The sequence below is a fragment of the Bombyx mori genome, chromosome 1 (genome assembly GCF_030269925.1).
Source record: "Bombyx mori chromosome 1, ASM3026992v2".
NCBI classification, from domain to species: domain Eukaryota; kingdom Metazoa; phylum Arthropoda; class Insecta; order Lepidoptera; family Bombycidae; genus Bombyx; species Bombyx mori.
This window is the reverse complement of record NC_085107.1, coordinates 5,033,114-5,051,474: the sequence shown is the minus strand read 5'-3', so window position 1 is coordinate 5,051,474 and position 18,361 is coordinate 5,033,114. Positions and strand designations below refer to the sequence as shown.

Here is an 18,361-nt window from a genome sequence, read left to right as displayed (position 1 = left end):
TTAAATTATTTTGTGCAAATATTAAAAAAAAAACACTCACCCGGAGAAAAGCGACTTGCAACGTTAAAGGTGTCTTATAAAAAATTAATATTGATTGATGCTATACGATATTGTAAGGTTTACTTACTGTGTTCTTGAAATGGAAATGTATATCAAGTTGTTTAGGGGGTGCTCGTCTGAGGCGGCCTTCGACTCTTATTACTGAAGAACATGTAAAAAAATTTGAGCATCTAATTATAGAAGACACGCTTAGATAAAATCCTAAAGAATATTTTTCAGTATTTATTGACTTCATTTTAATTTACTTAATGAGCTTAAAATGACATTCGACAGGTTGCGTACCGATCACGGGAAGAACTTTTTCTTCAGTTTTGGCTTACTTAAATAGAATATTTAAATAGAATATTGTACTAACGACCGAGTAATATGTATAAAACGTGCAAAACTAAATGCTCAATGATCAAAATATGCGTTTAATGTAATCCGCATTAATTGCAAGTAATTTTTCATTTCACGTACAATTATATACTTTCATACTTTCTTACTATATACTTTCATATAGTATTTATAGTTAGAAAGAAAACACAAATTTATAATTTACATTCAAATTCCATCTGAATGTTTTTTTTTTTTAGTTCGTGTATAAAATAGTAGTTTTAGACGATGTTGCTTGATGTAAATAGATTAGACATCAAATGCATTTCAGACCATACACATTAATTACTGTAGCGATTGAATTCCGATATGAACAGTGTTAATCGAGATCCTAAATTTAATTAAAGCATAGTTTCCCGAACCAACGGAATTGATTAGGTTCAAACACAAAGCTATGTGCGTTATAATGGCTTGAATCGTTTGCACTATATTTGTTGTGGCATGTGCATTGTGTTTGGCCAATAAATGGAATTCATAGTTGCATGGTATCCGAATTAAGGTTTGAACTTTTGTGAATTTTGGATCAGACCGCATTGTTTATGTGGAATATTTCGATTTCCGTTTTTGTTTTTAAAATACTAGACTTTATCCTCTTCTATACAGGAATATCAAAACACATTAATATTCAAAATAAGATAAGCGCACGATGCGGCTGGCCTTGAGATGCGAGATTTCAATTTCTTCGGATAAACGCTTAAAGGGTAACTTTAAACTAAAATGCAATATTGCTTTGCAATATAAACAGGACCTTGATACCGGTAAACAAGGTCACAGTCAGACTGAGTACATATAACATGCCCTGGAACTTGTAACCTTCAGTAATAATGAAATAAATTGTGAACTCTCAGTAAAAGGAATCCATAATCTTGTTTTATGGAAGTAATGTCTTTTAAAAACAAACGTTCAATGATAGGTTGTTGATATATTTTATAAATTTTTGAGTTCGTCACAGTTGAAATTAGCAAAAGAACAGTTTAATTTATTTGCCTTTTAGTCTGTTACTCGTTTGTTATATCCTGTTTTATCTTTTAGTTTTTTTGTTGTTGAATGCGGTTACTTTAAATGAAGACTTGGTTTTCATATATTCTTCTTATTCGTTATTACTCTTGACATTATGTAGCATTGGAGGGAACAGATTTGATGTCTTCCGTTTTTTGCCACCTCTTCCTGCTCGAAGCCATTCTACTACACTGATTTAAGGGACCTCTCACTGTAGTCTTGATTTGGTCGGTCCATATGAGACCTTCGATTTTTATACATTCTTAATTTTTTTAAGTTCAAACATTATTAACATTAATTCATTATCATAGATTATTATATTATTATGTATATAGGGTCAAACCGATATCATAGCATTTAAGTAATCTTTTTTTATTACTTAGATGTGTGCACGAGCTCACAGCCCATCTGGTGTTAAGTGGTTACTGGAGCCAATATACACCTAAAATTTAAATGCCGCCACCAATCTTGAGACATGACTCCTAAGGTATCAGTTTTTACCGAAACGCATCACTGCTTTACTCTAGAAATAGACAAGATGGTTTGCGAATTTACAAGCCGTCCCACAATTAGTGATTATGCAAATAATAATTTTGCGGGTACGATTTTTATTCCCTCCGTGCGTCGTATTCCTCGGTGCTGAGGGTCGTGACCTTTACGGAGCACTTTTTTTAGGACTATGTTCCTCCATTCACTCCTGTCCTCCGCGCAGTGGATAGCGACATTGATGCTGGATTCCAAAGTCGTCTTAATCTGATCGGACCAGCGCATCAGACTACGCCCCCTAGGCCTCTTTCCTTCCACTTTGCCGATGATGAGAAGTCTTTCGAGATTGTCACCTTTTTTTACACGATTTTTATTACACGATGTTATTCTTTCGCCGTGGTTAGTCGTCAATCGTAAAAATTTGTTAATTACGTATTTCATTGGAAAATTTGGTACCCGCCTGCGGGATTCGAACAGCGTTTTAAAAGGATCGTTTTTCAGCACCATTGCCACCGGAGCTGCTAGACATTCCAGAAGAACTTTTAGATAGAACAGCCAACGACGGCACTATCGAAGAGAATTTTGAAGAGGAATTGGCCCGGGGACCCGAGGTTTACACTGAGGTAAGAGTCTTATCCATAACAAATCGTCTTTTCGCATTAAAAGTGTTCAATTTCCAAAGATATTCGAAATTGAGTTAATATGCGGAATCATTTGGTATCACAAGTATTTTTCTCATAAATACTATCAATAAGAGCGAAGTTTAGTATTAGTTTTTTTTTTTTTAGTTGCCTATATTTTGACTACTATTAATTAAATTAATATATAATTTTATCTTAGTTTAAAAGACAGATAAGGTAACTGGTAAAAAAAAATGTTACAAATATGATTAATATTAAAAATATTACATGTTAAACCTTTAAAACACTCTCCTGTAAAATTAGTAAGTTTTGAGATTATACAGTTTTAATGCGAGAATACGAAATGTCAACCTGAACTGTATTTTTAGTGTACATATAGTGATGTTCCGACATGTCCCCCATTCCGCCCTCGACTCGTAGACAGGAGACCGACGATATTCTCATAGCTCAAAAAAGTATATTTGTGTTAATAGTTTAATTAAATCTTTCAATTCAATATTCACCGACCTCAATCTTATTGACATTGTGTTCGTTAGATTTTTCTAGTCGTTTGAAGCTAACTTCTACTATTAACGTATGTATTTTTATATATTATATATATTCTTTGTTTTTTTTTTCAATAATTTAATTTTCATACATACATAGCTGATATATTTTTTTAAATATAAGAATGTATTATTAAATCTGAACTTCGGCGATAAGTTGGGCGATTGCCATAGGCTTTGTTGCAGTTTCGAAATTGGACATCAGTGGGCCCACCTAGTATTAAGTGCTTATCAGAGCTCACCATCAGCATCAGTTTCACCGACTTCGAGACTCGAGCTTGATATATCAATTTACGCAAATTACAAAAAAAGTTATTACGCAAATTATAATTTTTGCTGGTATCATTTTTCATTATGGGTACGATGCTATTATGCTCATATCGCGGAAATCATTCATGAACGTGTACCTTATAAGTGCTTTATTGGAAAAATGGTTACCTGTCTACCTGATTTGAACAACGTCGCAGTTTTTTTTTTCTTCCTAAGCTGATAGCCTTGAGAGGCTATATCAGCGTCGCCTTAACTAGTAGGTGAGCTCACGGGGCTCAAACCTGATGACGTTGCTAACACGAACCCTAGCAAGAGCCGTGCTTCGCAGAATCTACCACCGGATCGGAAACGCGACCCACTGTGAAACTCAGTGGGCTCCGTTGCAGTCGCGTTGCTTGATAGGAGTACCAGTCCTCTTATCCTTTAAGGCCACGAAGACTGCGAACATGTTTTTTTAAGATTTTGTAAGGTTGACACAAAGTTTAGTTAACGAGTTTTTAGATCTTTAGAGAAATTACCAAGAAAAGCTTTGCACGAAAAATCGTGAACGTAGAGTCTCGCCAGATAACAAAAAAAAAATCAAATAAAAAAAAATGACCCATGTGTATCTTACATAAATATTTTAATTTACGCGCCATTCGTTAAAATGTTCTTGTGGCGTCAAAATGGAGCAAAATGTTTTTATTTATTTATTCTATCCGCCTGGTATCAGTGAACTGTTTGTGTGCAGAGCTATTGATAGGTATAATGAGGTGTCCTTCGTATAATATCAAGAGGTGGCCGTACACGTAGTTACTCATACTTTAAAAAGGCGATCCAGAATCGAAAACATCTTTTAAGATAGGTAACAGAAGTTTTAATGTGAATAAAAATTGAAATGAGTGGAAATTAATTTTATTTTTAAAGATAGGATTGATCATTATTACTTAACATTAGATAATTACAAAACGAATAAGATAGTAAAATTTAAACATTTTCTTAATTTAAGGAAACTCGCAAATGCTAAGAAAATGCTGACGAGAACATATAATTTTGTAAAATTCAATAATATTTCAATAAACAGAATGACCAAGTTTTTGGTCAAAACTCCAAGTTTAAGGATGTTATTTATCAAATAGTGACTGATATAATTATTTGGAGTCCTTGAAATATTATGTATAAGATTAGCAGTGGAAATTTTTACCACGAAGAAAATGCATGTTTCACTAGATAACTGACCACAACGTGTATATTAGGAGTTAAAGTATGAAATTGCCGATTTGTACTGAAAAATTGAAATTCGTTTTTTTTTTTCATTTCAAATATTTATTTAATCAAAATATCTACCATTATTATCTATACATCGCTGCCATCTAATAGAAAGGTCATTTATACGATAGAACTCTGGTAATCTAGATTCTACAAACTGTGTGAAAGCATTTTGTACTGCCTTTGGGAAGAAAACTTTTTATCACGTAGAAAGTTATCAAAATCACAAAAAAATTGGTAGTCCGTTGGAGCAAGGTCTGGCGAATACGGAGGGCGACGTATGGTTTCTAGTTGCAGTTCCTGTAGAGTTAAACCGGTATCTCGTGCTGTATGAGGTCTCGCATTATCATGGAGCAATAATGGTGAAGATCGATTCACGAGTCGGGGCTGTTTCACTGCAAGCGTTGCTATCATTATTCGGAGTTCGGCACAGTAGACATCTCCCGTTATTGCTTGACCAAACCGGAGTGAACCTGAGACCACTAAACAGTTACCATTAACTTTTTATTGGTAACCTTTGCTTTAAGACACTGTTGTGGCGGTTGACCTGGGCGAAGCCATTGCATTTTTCGCTTACGGTTATCGTAAAAAATCTACTTTTCATCACCAGTCACAATTCGATCCAATATTCCTTCAATTCTGTATCGATTCAACAAGGCAACATAAGTTTCAACACGCGTTTCTTTCTGCAGATCAGTCAAATCACGAGGCACCCATTTTCACATTTATTTTATTTTATTGATATGACGCAAATGAGTCAATATTGTTGGTAAGGTAACGTTAAACCATGCCGCTAATTCCTGGCTAGTTTAGCTCGGATCAGCTTCCACCCTCTTTTTCAATTCATTGTTATTCACATGTGCGGGCGTTCTTCCACGTGGTTCGTTCTTCAAAACAAAATTTGCATCACGAAAGCGTTTAAACCAAAATCACACGGTGCATTCGTTAGCAGTCCCCTCTCCAAACGCAACATTGATATAGCGAGCTGTTTCTGCAGCGTTAGTTCCGCGTTGGAACTCGTATTAAAAAATCACTCGAATTTTCAAAGTATCAATTTTTTTTGTCTAAGCTGAATAAATAAAACAACTGAAAGACGATAATCGAATGTTGCACATTTTTTAAAAGAAGAATCTCATAGGTACCATTTGAAAAAAGTTTCACTCAAAAATCTCAAACCATAAAGTTTCTATGTTAATTCGAAGTACCTATTACAATATAACGACAATTTCATACTTTAACCCCGATTACCTACAGATTTATCTACGTTTCAAGAATAGAGTGTGGAAAGCCAATAGAGATTGAAAAGTCGTCGTTGCCTAAAGGATAAGACGTCCGGTGCATTCGTATTGTAGCGATGCACCCGTCTTCGAATCCCGCAGGCGGGTACCAATTTTTCCAATGAAATACGTACTCAACAAATGTTCACGATTGACTTCCACGGTAAAGGAATAACATCGTGTAATAATAATCAAACCCGCAAAATTATAATTTGGTAATCACTGGTGTTAGGACCTCTTGCGAGTCCGCACGGGTAGGTACCACCACCCCGCCTATTTCCGCCGTGAAGCAGTAATGCGTTTCGTTTCGAAGGGTGGGGTAGCCGTTGTAACTATACTGAGACCTTAGAACTTATATCTCGAGGTGGGTGGCGCATTTACGTTGTAGATGTCTATGGGCTCCAGTAACCACTTAACATGAGGTGGGCTGTGAGATCGTCCATCCAAGTAAGCAATAAAAAAAAGAAAGATTATTTAGAATGAGCGTCAATTTCATTAATTGCACTGCGTAATCAAAGTTTTGTTTATTAGAAGAAAAATAGATACATTTTCCTGCAACAATATTTAACATTCATTCTACAATAACATTATATTTAATCAATGTGTTTGTTTCTGTACGTAAATTTGTGTTGGTTTAAAGTTACTTATTTAATTTTAATTTATGTTATTTTAGTTAGTACATAATATTATATGATCAATTCCTAAATAAAGACCACGCTTTTGGGAACTAGCAATTCCGTGGTCAACTCTAATATATGTAGATTCTAAACAATAAGATCCTTTTTCGTTTTTATTAGATTGCGGCGTCTGGATTAGACGAAGAAGCATTCTCCGATTTGAACAACCGAGGGGTTGTAGAAGTAGTGGGCGATGATGAGGTCGGACGGCGTGTGATCGTCGTGGCAGCTTGCCGCCTGCCACCCAGCAACGAGTTGAACCCAGATCAACTACTCAAGTAAGTCATTTTCCATGTATTTTTCTGTTCTAGATGGAAAAAAAAACTTAAGGCTCCATTAGACAGCAGACTTGAGTGGTTTCCGGAGACCATAGCGATAACGACGTAAATGTCACCAACCATGATCTTGAGACGCGAAGTCTCAATTGATTTGTATAAAATTAGTAAATTCGCATCTTTAAACCAGATCGCATAACTGCGTTGTTGCAAAAAATCAATATCTTTTTTTCTATTTTTTTGAGAATATCAATCCTAAAATTACAGTTTTGTGTACAGGTGGCTTTGACTTCAAATAAAGTATACTGATAAAACATCGCATTTTCTATGTAAATTGAAATATCTATTACAAATGTAAACTTTATATTCATACATATATGTAACAGTAAACAGTAAAATAAGTTATAAGTGTTGTAAGTTATAAAATTACGATCTGCGATCTAATTCGTGACGACTTAACGGAGATTTATAAACAAGTTACAAGAAGACTTTCTTATTAATTTTTATTAGAAAAAAAACTTTATATTATTTATTACCTACTTTATACGAAATAGATCCTTAAACACAGATGTTTAAAATTTATTTGTTGACTTAACTTCGTTTGTTTTAGTTAGCTAGTTTTTAAGACCAAGACCTAAACGATATAATGCAATTAGTCGTTTTAATGCATCATATCACTTCGTTTTAAATTAATGCGGATGGGATCTACTTAATTCCATTAACGATTGGTAGGAAGGCCAATCCTGGAATTAACCATTTGTGTATTCATTGTACACAATAGGAGACACGTCGATGCAATATAGATTGTAGACATAAATGTAATTATGAATTTCAACGAAGGTTTTAATTCGTCAGTTCTATTATTAATTATTATTTTTCTTTTTTTCATTTATTTTAAGGTATCTAATGTTCACACTTGATAAATACGTTGAACAAGATTACAGTGTTGTATATTTTCATTACGGCCTAAATAGCAAGAATAAACCACCTCTCTCGTGGTTGTGGAAAGCTTACAAGGCATTTGACAGGAAATATAAGAAAAATCTGAAAGCTCTGTATCTTGTGCACCCAACAAACGTTATACGTGTCGTATGGCAAATGTTGAGGCCCGCAATAAGTGTGAAATTCGGAAGGAAAATGATGTACTTGAACTATTTACATGAGTTACACCAGTATATAAGTTTGGAAAAACTTTGTATTCCTGATTCTGTACTTCAGTGAGTAGTATTTAAGTCTGTTTATTTTTGCTAACCAAGTACTAACAAACGGAAGGATTCTCGCCTGCTTGACTCATAATAATACTGGCTGCTCAGTACTCGTGCATCGGATCTCGTGGTCCAGGTGTTTCGTCTACTTAATTGCCTCTAAATAATCTAGATTGTAATAGTTGAAACTATATGACACGTAGTTCCCAAAGAGTAGAGCCAAATTAAAATCTCATAAAGTTTGACAAATCATACTGTTCATTGGCAATATTATTATTTTTTGCAACCTGTGACAATTTCTTATAGTTATAAAACCACTAATATTTTTACAATTTCACTACTAATTGAATTTAAAAAAAAATTATAGTTATATTTTGTTTAAAAAAAAAATACTTTTAGGTAATTGAACTTGAAATAGTATAGATACATATTATAATATAATTAGTCACAATTTGCACAACTAGATTGTATAATACAGAGCTTAAAAACTAATTTCCATTGCAAGTAGTTTAATATTTATTTAATAAGTAAAGTGAATTATGTCTTATGATTATACAAAGCCAATGATTGTATGGTGGTATGTAGTGACGTAGAGATTTTCTATAATTATATTTCTAATTTGTAATTACTATGTATTTGTTCCTATGACGTAGCTTTACCGCGTGTGCTTTATTTTGATGACGATGACAGTCGTGCCATTTTACTAAACAAACTAGTGGTGGCCATCGTGTGAACAACGCGTTATGTCTAATGTTTTTAGCGAGAGATGTGTGTGGCCCGCGCTTAGGAATATTGACTGATGAAATTTACATACAAAATTAGGCTTCAAAATTTGTTTTCAACAAAATATCTTGTATTGATCTTCTCCTAATTATAAATTCGTGTTAATTCAGATACAAACATTTTAAAACAATATCCTTCCTTATTGTATGGGGAAGTATAATATTGGCAAATGCAAAAGATTCCGGTAATCGTAACACCAAGTAAAGCGTTAGCTTGCCTGCTCATTAATGTTTCAATGAAAGTCAATGAATTCAGCCTTTCGATCATACTATTTATATAATGGACTGCAAATGTAGAATGCCCAAGTCGATTCTGGCTCCTTCACTAAAACCCGTCATTTGATATAATTTTTAAAAGTAAGCATCTAAGTAAGGATCGCATCTGCATCGGCATGCTCGTAAACGGTATTAGTAGAAGGATAAGTAGGCAGCGACTTGGCTGTGCCGCTGGCATCTAGGATCGACGGTAATCCCTAACCATAAAGTGAGGTAAAGGTTGTGGCATCAACTGTGGTTTTGTTGCGGTGAAATGATAACACCAATTACAATTTTATATTTAATTAAAGAGCTATCAAATACAAATGTTAATAGCGGAGCATCCAGCGTATGACTATCTCGAACTCAACCGAATGAAAAACATTTTGTGAGTACCGTCGAATCACTACATAGTATAAAACAAAGTCGCTTTCTCTGTCCCTATATCTGTCTGTCCCAATGTATGCTTAAATCTCTAAAACTACGCAACGGATTTTGATGCGGTTTTTTAATAGATAGAGTGATTGAAGAGGAAGGTTATATTATAACATCCATTAAATAGTGGAGAAATCAATAATAAATTACAGTTTCCGAAGCGAAGCGAAGGCGGGTCGCTATTATTATTATTATATAGTGCGATGCTCCAGCGCAGGGCCGTACTCAGCGCAGGGCCGCACTCAGACTCGCTACATGGTAAACACGTGTTTCTACAAGGGCATTAAACAAAATTAGCAGAATTGCACGACTGTATTCACTGAATGCAAATAAACGTTAAAGACTCGTATATCGTTTATAAGCTTTTCGTTTATTTCAAGTTCTTTAATAAATACAGTTGTATTAAAACAGTATACTGGCATGTAACAGATACGACAAAACGTTACTGTCGAAAAGTCCCCGAGCTGCCGAGATTGCTCAGAAGGTACTTGGCCGTTTCCTGGGCTCGTCTTCGAGTGCTAAAGATGATCAGGGCGAGAAGACCCCACGACCGAAAACCCAGCAGTTCGGTGTCTCCCTCCAATTTATCAGGGCCAACAACACCAATGTAATCGACGGTATACCACCTATCGTTCGTCAGTGCGTTGAATTCCTGTCGCGGCCTGACGGTAAGTCTTTTTCACATTATACCATACATCTTTTTTATTTTTATTTATAGTTACTAGCTGTATCCGTCCACTTCGCTGTGCATTTAAAATCTATATATTAATACGTGAAGTAAAAATTTTGTATCCCTTTTTACGAAAATTGTGCGGACGGAGGAGTATGAAATTTTCCATACCTATAGAGAATATAGAGAAGAAGTGCACAATGCTAATATTTTTCTTCAATAATGCATAAAAGATACATTCAATCAATAAAGAAAGCATTACACACACTACATACCATGTATTAGATGCACACATGCATGCAAACAATTTATTGTCAAACATTTGTTCTTGACGTCTGTTGTCAAATTGAGAATAGAATATGGTTAGTCTTTGTTAATATTTTTTATAGTGGGCGAAATTTGTGATTATAGAAGTATAAAATACAATCATAATAGTGTACAAACTTACAATTCCAATTAATTATAGTCGTATTTCGACTACTGCGGGACCTCTAGTTAACATTATTATCTCTCACCCTCACAAAGATTCTCATCATTAACGCCCCCACAACTGGTATAGGGAGTCCAACATTCATATAAATATTAACCTATCCATTAAGTACATGTATTTTCTACATGGATACCAAGTTTCAAGTCAATCGGATGCATGGTTCAGTAGTTATAACGGAACATCCGTAAAAACCACTGTAGATTTATATATTAGTATAGATATAGATTTGGAATAGGCAAATACGTAAATACTCTACGATTTTGTATAATTTGTTATTAATGTTACGAACTGTGATTCCATATAAAACAACAAAGAGATTTTTACCGAGCAAATTGTGTTAAACATATCTACTTTTTTTTGCAATGTTGGCTTATGTTTCGCATTTCGCGACTCCGATCCGACGTTGGTTCTAACATAATCAATGATGTATTTATCTAGTGTTGTCTAAGAAGGCTTCTATCGGTCAGGCTGTCTATACGCAGTAGTACCCCGTGGCGAAGCGGTGAAACAATTTATTGTCTCCACTTGCGCTTTCCTAGTTATATTTCATCCTGCATCGGGAACTACGAGCAGCGGGGTGTACTTAGTAAGGGCTCGATACTCAAAACCATCCCTTAGTCCGTAAATATAGTAACGCAGTTTAGACGATTAAAAATAAATTCAAATCTGGTTTCAACGATAACTTTGAACGAAAGACGATATATGGAATTCTTAAAATAATGTTTTTGTACTAAAACAAAAATTTCAAGTTTCAAACTTTGTTGAATATGAGCTAACTTGGATGAACCTTGAGTCACGCCTACTCAAATTTATACAGTATGCAGTTGTTATTTCTATATATATATTTTTTAAGTAAAAATATCGATATCAGTTAGGTCCGGACAAAAATACATAGCTGATACTATTAATACTCTTTTAGCGTCGATCACTTAGTACGAGAGTAGGCACATCCTCAAATGACACATTACATTATAAAAATTTAATTATTACTCAGTATATACCTACCTAAATAAATTAACCAGATTAAAGAAAAAAATGTTACATTAAAATGTATTTGAATGATCTTGCATTATATAATATGTACACGATATGAACGGATTAAGTACAAGAGTTAATAAGCGAATTTAGTATTATAAATAGGCGCATAGAAATAATTCATGATTTTTACGGCCAAGATATTATTTACTACATAGTTGACGCTTACATTTTTGTTTTACACCTGTGTTTTTTTTTTTTTTTTTTATTGCTTAGATGTTTGGACGAGCTCACAGTCCACCTGGTGTTAAGTGGTTACTGGAGCCCATAGACATCTACAAAGTAAATGCGCCACCCACCTTGAGATATAAGTTCTAAGGTCTCAAGTATAGTTACAACGGCTGCCCCACCCTTCAAACCGAAACGCATTACTGCTTCACGGCAGAAACAAGCAGGGCGGTGGTACCTACCCGCGCGGACTCACAAGAGGTCCTACCACCAGTGATTACGCAAATTAAAAATTTTGCGGGTTTGATTTTTATTACACGATGTTATTCCTTCACCGTGGAAGTCAATCGTGAACATTTGTTAAGTACATATTTCATTAGAAAAATTGGTACCCGCCTGAGATTCGAACACCGGTGCATCGCTCAACACGAATGCACCGGACGTCTTATCCTTTAGGCCACGACGACTTCTGTGTGCTTATTGCGAGTTTTTAACGCTCTCGATAGCGTAAAAGTTAACTCAAATTTGTTTGCAATTGGAACAGCGCCCCTAGCGGAAAACGCAGGCAAACGTTTCAACTCCATACAAACTGGAGTTAACTTTTACGCTATCGAGAACGTTAAAAAACTCGCACTAAGCATCGAAACATTCTAGATTAAAATAAACAATCGAAACGTATTTTACACAGCCCTGGAGACCGAGGGCATTTTCAGACGGTCTGCGAACATGGTGACAGTTAAGCAGCTACAGAATAGCTGCAACCAAGGCGAGCCAATCTCGTTTCGCGATGACCCCCATATCGCGGCCGTTCTACTCAAGACCTTCCTGCGTGATCTCGAGGAGCCCGTGTTGACCTACGACCTGTACGAGGAAATCCTCAAATTTCAATGTAAGTATTAACACTCAACTCGAATTGTGTCACTTTAAGTATCGTATATTGGGGGGAATAGGGACTAAGGGTAGAATTGGGAAAAATCTGGGTTGTCACAATGCTTTTGTGAGATTTAAATTTGTTGAATTGAAAATAACTTTTATTTAGTGTTTGAAAATTTTTAATAATTTAAATTAGGCATCGGAGTTTTGTAACTGATTAAAGACATTGAAAAGTTAATTCCCTAAAGGTAAGTACCTACATAACAACTAAACAGTGCCACCCCTATCGAAAAACTCTATTATCCCCATACGTGAGCCGATTCACCCTAAAGTCAAGGTGAATTACGTCAAGCTAGTTTTTTAAGATTTTGTGTATATTTTCCAATCAACTATATATTGTATATGAAAATTTAAACCTTTATTCGTATTACCCTAAAAAAAACCGCTGAAAATTTGTGTTGGAATTCAAAAGCGTCCCATTCCCCCCAATTTATTGTAAATTAAAAAAACACTTAATTAACGAAGCAAAGGTATCATTCAAATCATTCTGTTCCTTTTCTTGACGACGCGCAAGCCTTAAATATTGTTACAATTAAAATTAAAATAATATTAAATATGAGTTCGGGGCCTGTCTCTCTCTGTTTCTTAAATATTCTTGTGATATTGAAATGGAGTGGGGTGATAAAGAGAACCGAAATGCTATGATGATAATATTGTACAAAGTGGTTGGATGAAGACAAATTCTGCTGTTGAATATTTCTGTACCTGATAAGTATAACGAAACGTCCTCTGTGACAGAATGATAATCGTCCATGTATTATTTGCATTAAAGCGAAGATATCAATAGTGAACGAAAGAAACCACAGAAATTAGGCCCGAATGCAAAAATATTCTGTTCAGGAAAATAAATTTAATTATTGAAAGCATTTGGAACATTTACAAATTATTGTTATATATTATAAAAGCAGGACTTGCTGCATTTATGACACGCACACGATACATATCCGATAATTTATATTATGAATACGGTCGTAAAATCAAAACAAAACAACGCAAAAGGAGGTCAAAGAAGAAGAAAAAAAAAACCGATGCGAAAGTTATTACTATTGAGTAGCATTTTAATAAGCAGCGTGACCTAGTTTATGCAGATATTCCTACGGAAACTTCTCAATTAATAAGTAGAGAATAATGTACGGATTATCCGCCTTCAGTAGAATTGTTTGAAATTGTTTTAAAGTGCATTTCCGCAGGCTACCGCGAAAGCTATCGTCGGGCTTCTGTTGTTTTCGTACACAAGTGTACCCCGCCGACGGCCACAGAATCTGTTATTACGTAACGTTCTTTCTATTGTGTCAAATGCTGCAAGGTTTATTGCAAGAAGACCTACGATGATTATTTATTGTGTTTGAAGACCTAAACTGCCATTTTATTTACTTCAATAGATTCGAAGAAGGCTCTTTGAAACTAACAAGACACCTGAATTATTTTATAAAAAAACTACCTAAATTAAATTCTCCTTTCTTCTTCTGTTAAAGTCTTAATAATTTCCAACTCACACCGTAGCATTGTGCGGGTGTGGTATCTTCATGACTACATGACAAAATGAGTCACGACCTGTCCCGCGTCACTCAAATTAAGATAGTAATGCAGTTTACCGTCACCTGTTGAAATGTACCTTTAGCTATCAAGGTGGGATAGTCATATTTTCCTAAAAAAGTTTTCAAACCACTACCCTGAATGTATCAACGTCAGATTCTTGAGACGGTGTCCATGACTGGCTTTCTTAACAAGACTAAGCACCGCGTCGGAATGTTTTGAGTCACGAAACCGTTGCCGGAAAAAGCGTTTTTGACTTCATTAGGTCTGTACACTGACCGAGGTCTAGTCCCGATCTTAAACAGCTTGGTCATACTTTGTGGTCTCTGGTATAATTAAAATTCTGTCCTGGTGAAACTGGAAAAGCCTCCGGGCCACCAGTAATCCTTCAATACTAAAAAAAATATTATTAAGGCTTAATCTCTTTTTTTCTAACACTTAACAGTTAGGTAAAGTTTGAGCATGGCATATATAATAAAATGATAATAAATAAACTCAAGATACAGTAGAGTAAAAGCTCTACTATATTGACGGGATATATGTTATACGGAAAAGCGCGTTGTACGGAAAAGCGCGTTGACAAAGGGTATTTATTGGTTTGTATTTCCCACATATTGGAATGCTTTTATCAATGTGTATGTACCCGCAAATAAAGAAAGCTTTAGCCGCGAAGTTAAAAATTGGGTCGCATTTTTTTAATCCGCGAATAGTGAAAATGCAAATGAATGAAGTGCGAATAAGGAGCTTTTACTACATTTTTGATTACGTTATTGGCCATAAAAAAGAGTTATGTGACATGCCCAAATCGCCATTTGGACTTTAAAATATCAAATACCTCGCAAGATTGACGGTGACAAATTGTCACATGGAGAGAGTGCGTGTTTCAAACGATAGAATCTTTTTCAATGCGATATTTTTTAGGTTTTTTCAAATCTTATTAAAAACAAATAAATATATATTAATTATATTAGTAAAAAATAATACAATGAATATTGTTACTTTTGATCGAAACAAAAAGCAAAATTTTCCTTTAACAATATTTAGTGCAAGTCTAAATGTTTGATTTTAATTTGTTTATTTTTATTATGCATTAAAAAACAACTGTAAACTAAACTTAGGCCAACCAGACCAGATAATAAACATAAACAAGCGAACCGTTACTGAGTTACATTGCGATAGTGAGGGATTATTATCTCTGTCCTTATCACTCGTACGCGCAGTTATGGCGTCAGTTGGTCGACAACAGCTGTCGTTGTGTGTTTCGTGGTACAGGAAGGCACTGAGTACCGCAGTTGTCAACATTTGGTCCGCCATTTTGTGAACAAGTTCATTCCTGTTTGAATTGCGTTCGAAGTGATACATATTTTTTCGTTTCCGTATTTACTTGGTTTGTTGTTGTTATTATTCCGTTTTTGTTAGTTTTATTTTTTATTTTTGCTGTTATTGTGAGTACTTAGTTGTTGATTTAAATTATGGATCCAACGTGTATCTGCTGATAAATGGCGAAAGTGTGGATAATGTTATAAAAGTCGTGGATAATTTTTAAAGCAATATTGTCAACATGATTGATTATACAATAGATAGTTTTATCATAAACACAGCTGACTCGGACTCTTCCGACGAATCATCTTTGTCTAGTACAGATGACAGCGATTAAAATTCGAACTTTGTAATAATTAATTAAATAAAAATGGTTTTTACTCCTGAAACTTTGTTTACGTTTTTTATCTCGTCTGGTTGGTACTTTACACTAATACGATTTCATTGGAATTCTACACTTCAAAGAAATTTAAAGTAAAATATTCTCTAGAATCTCTATTTCTTTTAGAAAGATATTGTGCTCTCTTATAGAGGTAAATCACCCGGACATACTTAGGTATCGTCGCTGTCAAACCAAAATCTGCTATGTGCAAAAACTCTATTTTGAATTTACGAGTAAAAACATTTTCGTATAAAATTTCATATGAAGGTGAATTTTTAAGAACTATATCAAATGAAAGCTTTAGATAAATATTAAAGCTATAGACACATGACAGTTTTTTTATACGGTATATAGGGCTGTGAACTATACGAAAAGGTCAAAAAGTAAAAATCTCCAAAAGTGCACATAGCAGATTTTGGTTTGACAACGACGATATATGGGTTTGGTGGTGTTTCAGCGTGGCCTAACGCAGAGAAGCCGCGCAATGTGAAGATACTGATCCTGGAAAGACTTCCGATTGAGAACTACAAGCTGTTGAAATACTTGTTCCAGTTTCTGTGGAAGGTACGTATGTAATGTATCGATGAATTTTGTCACGTGACATATACAGACTTTTCGAATCGAAGAGTACACGAGAATGCTTCTGAAAGCCCCTTTTACACTGTACTAATTATATTTATTGGTCATAAATTAAGATCATCGCTTCCTATTAACTTCCCTTTTGATGAAATTCGGTAATTCTACGCTACAAAACATGATTTCATTCAAATAATTGAGTCCACTAGTCGACCAATCGATGTTAAGCTTGTTACTTTAATCGCAATTAACTGTTAACATTTCCGTTTTCACACTATAGATGGAATTTTATTTCGTTGCCATATTTATAACGTTTTTTTAAAATTAGTTACTAGAGTGACGTTAAGCATTTCATTATATATGTATTACTGCAAATCACTACATAGTATAAATCAAAGTTGCTTTCTCTGTCCCTATATCCCTCCCTATGTATGCTTAAATCTTTAAAACTACGCAACCGATTTTGAGGCGTTTTCTTAATAGATAGAATGATTGAAGAGGAAGGTTTATATGTATAATAACATCCATTGAATAGTGGAGAAATCAATAATAAATTACAGTTTCCGAAGCGAAGCAGGGGCGAGTCGCTAGTTCCAATATAATAGCGAAAAAAACTGCGAATGTTAGACTAGTAGTGCCATCTGTTATCAAGAAACAGAAACGAAATATGTATACAAAATACACTCGTGTTGTTTGTTGTAAGCGAAACTAATATTAATGGGATTAAATTCGAACTCCACCTTTAATTTTTGTTTCCCTCCAAAGTTTGATAAAATTATCTACTCTATTTAGATGCATCCTTGAGTTGTTCAACGCTAAGCTCACGATTAATATCTGCAACAGGAACAATATGGCACGAAGCGGTAAAACCATCCTACCTATTTCTCGACTGATAAGATAGCTGTTATTTGTATGCTAATTAGACTAAGATCCCATCTTCACGGTTACCTTTAAATTCATGCATTCACGTTATCATGTTTATGGCTCCGTACTATTGTTAATCGAAGGACTTTGGTAGTCGCCTTACAGTCGGCGAGTATGTACTACGCCTATTTAAAAAAAAACACGGCAAATTAATATTTTTAGTCCTGATCTTATTTTCACTAATTTTGCATAAATTATTTAAGAATTTCTGAAATGAAGTAGCTTTCAAAATTTTTATCTTAAAAAAAAAAAAAAAGATAAATTTAGAGCAAAATAATTTTTAATGGTTACGTTACAGATGCACGTGCTAATAAACGTTCGTACAGGTCATTAACTAATACCTATAATCAAAGTGAGCAACTAGTCGGTATAGACGCTCCGCACTTTACACGCATTAATAGAGAGTCGATCTATCGACGATTCGCTCTCAAAGGGTAACCCTTTATAACTACTTATTACTTTATAACCTATTGTTATAGTTATGTTAGTATTTTTCTCGGTTTTCGCGAGACGTTGACGTATTTGACAAATACCTTTACGATTTAACCTCGCCTTTTATGTTTTTATTATATTATTTATGACGTTTTAAATACTTTACAGTTTTTGTAGTCACGGAAGACTGCCAATAATGTTATTTAAGTTTTAATATTAAGGTTTTAGTTATTTTAGTTTTAAAATATTATAACAATTGTTAGAGTTTTTACTGGTGGTAAGACCTCTTACGAGTCCGCATAGGTAGGTACCACCACCCCGCCTGTTTCTACCGTGAAGCTGTAATGCGTTTCGGTTAACGCCGT

At 34.6% G+C, this 18,361-nt stretch overlaps 1 protein-coding gene across 1 annotated transcript in view; it reads left to right on the top strand.

Annotated features, from left to right (window-relative positions):
• Nucleotides 1-18,361, top strand: part of LOC101746164 (rho GTPase-activating protein 8) — a 29,912-nt gene that overhangs the window by 7,151 nt on the left and 4,400 nt on the right. The window contains exons 3-8 of the mRNA XM_038010898.2: nucleotides 2,422-2,543; nucleotides 6,699-6,856; nucleotides 7,753-8,070; nucleotides 9,960-10,198; nucleotides 12,582-12,782; nucleotides 16,522-16,628. Of these exons, the coding sequence (XP_037866826.1) occupies nucleotides 2,422-2,543; nucleotides 6,699-6,856; nucleotides 7,753-8,070; nucleotides 9,960-10,198; nucleotides 12,582-12,782; nucleotides 16,522-16,628 (1,145 nt within the window). The remainder of the gene's footprint in view (nucleotides 1-2,421; nucleotides 2,544-6,698; nucleotides 6,857-7,752; nucleotides 8,071-9,959; nucleotides 10,199-12,581; nucleotides 12,783-16,521; nucleotides 16,629-18,361) is intronic.